A 3,379-nucleotide genomic window follows, 5' to 3' on the forward strand; every position below is an offset into this window, starting at 1 on the left:
TCTGTGTCTGTCTCTAGTTACAGGAGTACTACAAGAAGCAGCAGGAGCAGTTGCATCTCCAGCTTCTGACTCAGCAGCAGCAGCAGCAGCAGCAACAGCAGCAGCAACAGCAGCAGCAGGCTGGGAAGCAAGCGGCAAAAGAGGTGAACTTCACCAAGTACACACTCACTCAGCTCAAGTACACTCTGAAGTACACAAGTACCCTTAAACACAGTAAAAGTGGTTGACATGGGAGGCGGCAGAAGGAAAAAAAAAAAAAGAAGCTCGAATGTATAGGATGTGGGATACATACGTTGGCTCTCTTTCTCTCTTCCTCTGCTCTCATCCTCCTGTTTCTCTACTTTATTGTTTTGTGTACAAGCTCATCTCAAAACAAGGATTAGTGAATATGGATTTCCATTTTTTCCACCACCAAAACGCCATGTCGAGGCAGTGAGGGAGTGCTGCGCTAAGCCATACGCTACCCTGTCAGCGTGTTCATTTGCATGCCTTCAGCTCTAAGCCTGAGGTGAAATCTCTCTGTAGGAGGGGTTTGCCACTCTTTTAATTGTCAATTAACCCCGCCAGCACTCGGAGCCCCCCTTGCTCTCGCTTTCTCTCTCTAACACACACACACACACACACACAAACACACAATTATGCATGAACACACCAGGTTTAACCACAGCTGTGGTACAGTAGGATAACAGAGGATCAACTAGGATCACATTGTGGCACAACAAAGAGGATCTCAATCGATCAGACAAGATTACTGTCATAACCTGTGTGTACGAGTGGGTGTGTGTGTGTGTGTGTGTGCCTGTTTGTGCATGTGTGTACTCTATGACCGTTCGTTCGCCAAAAATTGCCGAACACACAGAGGACAATGCAGGAGACGGACTTAAGGAAGAAAGACCTCATGGGACTTTTCTGATAAACGCATGAGGGGACACATCCTAGATTTCCCCTCTTCCTCCTCTTCTTTATCCCCATCTCTCAGTCGGCAGACTCGCCACCCACCCGCCCACCACCCCCACAAACTCCTCGCCGACAGCGGTCAACCAACTCGACCGTGACCAAAGCAAACCAGTTGTGGTTGACTTGCATGTTGAGAGGGTGTCTGAATCGCTTTCCCTTTCTCCCTCAGCTCTGCCACTGTCCCAGTTTTCAGGTTTGTTGTCCTGTAACAACTAGACAAGTGCAAACACTGGTCACACGGCTACACATACATGCAGAGAGGGAGAGGTTTGATGTGTGATGGTTCACTGCACAAACACATACACTTGGGGGAATAGACCTCCCTACAGAGCTGCATACAGCTGTTATGACTAAGGCCATTTCCAGCAGTCAGTGTTTTTCAGTTTGCTGCGAAGCATCAATCACACCTTTTTAGTCGACTCTCGCATCTCTCTCGGTCAAGCAGGTGCCTCCAGACATAGAGACAGAGGACGTTTTTCATTGGAGGCCTCCGGCTGTTTATAAACCTCCATGAAGCTGTGCTAATCTAGTTCATATTATCTCTGAACCCATAAACTGATCCTATTTAAAGTAGTGATTAGGCAAGCAGGTAGTCTTAACCACCTTGTTTCTAGCAGTGTTTAACAAACTGAAAAAACAAGAGGACAGAAGGAGACAGAGAAGACAATGGAAAAAGGAGGGAGGATAAACCATAAAGTCTCTCCTTTGCCTTTTGCAGTTTGTGCATGAGCGGCTGTGACTTTTTGCCCTTTTCCCTCTTCTCTGCAATTCCTCTTCACTTCCTTGTCTGCGTAGAAGTGATGCACTGAAAGAGAGAGTATGTATGTGTGTGTTGAGTCCGTGTTTGTGTGTGTGGCTGGTGCATTTGGGACTGGTCAGGAGTCAGCTTAATGAAGTGACTCTGACCATCACAAGAGATGTGTGTATGTGTGTCTGCGAGTGTCCATCTACAGTGTGTGTGTGTGTGTGTGTGTGTGTGTGTGTATGTGTGCGTGCGTGCGTGTGTGTGTGCGCGTGTGGGTCTGTGTGACTGGCAGGCTCAGACAGTGTGTGATGTGCTCATAAATCACATTGACAGCCTGTTACTGCGCTAGCTTTGGCCACTCAGCCACAGCTAATGTAAACAGAACACAGGCACCCACACACACTCACACACACTCACACACACATACAATGTGTGTTTTAAAGAACCATGGCCATATCTCAGGAGGGAATGAGAGACAGATGGGGGAGTGGAAGAAATAAAATGGACAGACAAGTAGAAAAGGGGGCAGGAGGGCTAGAGAGAGAGAGAGAGAGAGAGAGAGAGAGAGGAAAAAGAGGTTCAGTTCAGTCTGAACACTCTGATCGTTATAAATCATTTACTGTATCAAATGAGAATTTGTCCATTCACTTCAGAGAACTGAAGTATGTAAGCATGACACACATATTGTGTCCATGACAACAACACCACTTGCTTGTGACAAAGCCTAAGAGATTCATGTTTCCTAATTATACTGTAGTTACAACACAACAGACACCAACACACAGTAGAATAAATGGAATGAGAAATGTGGGATGAGACAGTGGCAGGTCCATTTCAGGGACTGTAGCTGTGCTTGTGTGTGAGTCGTATGACTAGATATCCTGACCTGTGACTGCTGTGTTCAAGCTGAATGACCAAAAAAACTGGTCAAATACCATAAAGTCCATTAGTAGCCGTTGTGGGGCTTTTGATCGTATCTTCTTCAGCAGATGAAGTTTGTTCAGCTCTTAATGGAGTGATTGAAATTTCAGTCTCCATTTTACTTAGCATGTTTCATCGCTATGATTGAAAGCTCCAGAGTAGCCAGTTGCTACTCTGAGAACCTTGAACAAAAATTTCTCTGTGGCACTAGAATAGTAACCACTTTTTGTTTATTATAGATTTATTCCCTGGTCGTTAGAATTTGCTTATCCATTCAAGTTCGAGTGTAGACAAATATACTTGTGCAAATATTAAAAGGTTTTTCCGTTGAACCATTTCAAGGGAGGAAAAAATTAGTGTCTCCCCTTTTCCGTCCGTCTGTTTTCCTTTTGTAAAAAAGTAGTTGCTGTGCTTACTCCTCTACACCCCCCTGACACCTACCAACAGCCCCCTCCCACACACAAACACACTGCCACCACACTTCTTCTCCCCAGGCACCAACTCTGAAAGGAAGTGACCTATCTGCCCTTCCTGTGAGTTCCTCTCTGTTCAAAGAGTTCCAGGCTGCCACTCTCTTTCACACACACACACACACACACACACACACACACACACACACAAACACACCCAACACACACACACACACACAAATACACAATGAGCAGTTCCTCAAGTTTTATTTATTTATTTTTCTCCTCCACCAGTTATCTGTGAGAGATAAAGTCCCTCTCTGCTCTGGGGTTGCTCGGGGGGGGG

At 45.8% G+C, this 3,379-nt stretch overlaps 1 protein-coding gene across 2 annotated transcripts in view; it reads left to right on the plus strand.

Moving 5' to 3' along the window:
* Positions 1-3,379, plus strand: part of foxp4 (forkhead box P4) — a 96,876-nt gene that overhangs the window by 66,652 nt on the left and 26,845 nt on the right. For both annotated transcript variants that reach the window (XM_023423485.2, XM_087178573.1), the window contains exon 5: positions 18-143. In XM_023423485.2, the coding sequence (XP_023279253.1) occupies positions 18-143 (126 nt within the window). The remainder of the gene's footprint in view (positions 1-17; positions 144-3,379) is intronic.

Source organism: Seriola lalandi, unplaced genomic scaffold (genome assembly GCF_002814215.2).
Source record: "Seriola lalandi dorsalis isolate HSWRI2012SDOR001 ecotype SW California unplaced genomic scaffold, Sedor1 jcf7180002054692, whole genome shotgun sequence".
Lineage (NCBI taxonomy): Eukaryota > Metazoa > Chordata > Actinopteri > Carangiformes > Carangidae > Seriola > Seriola lalandi.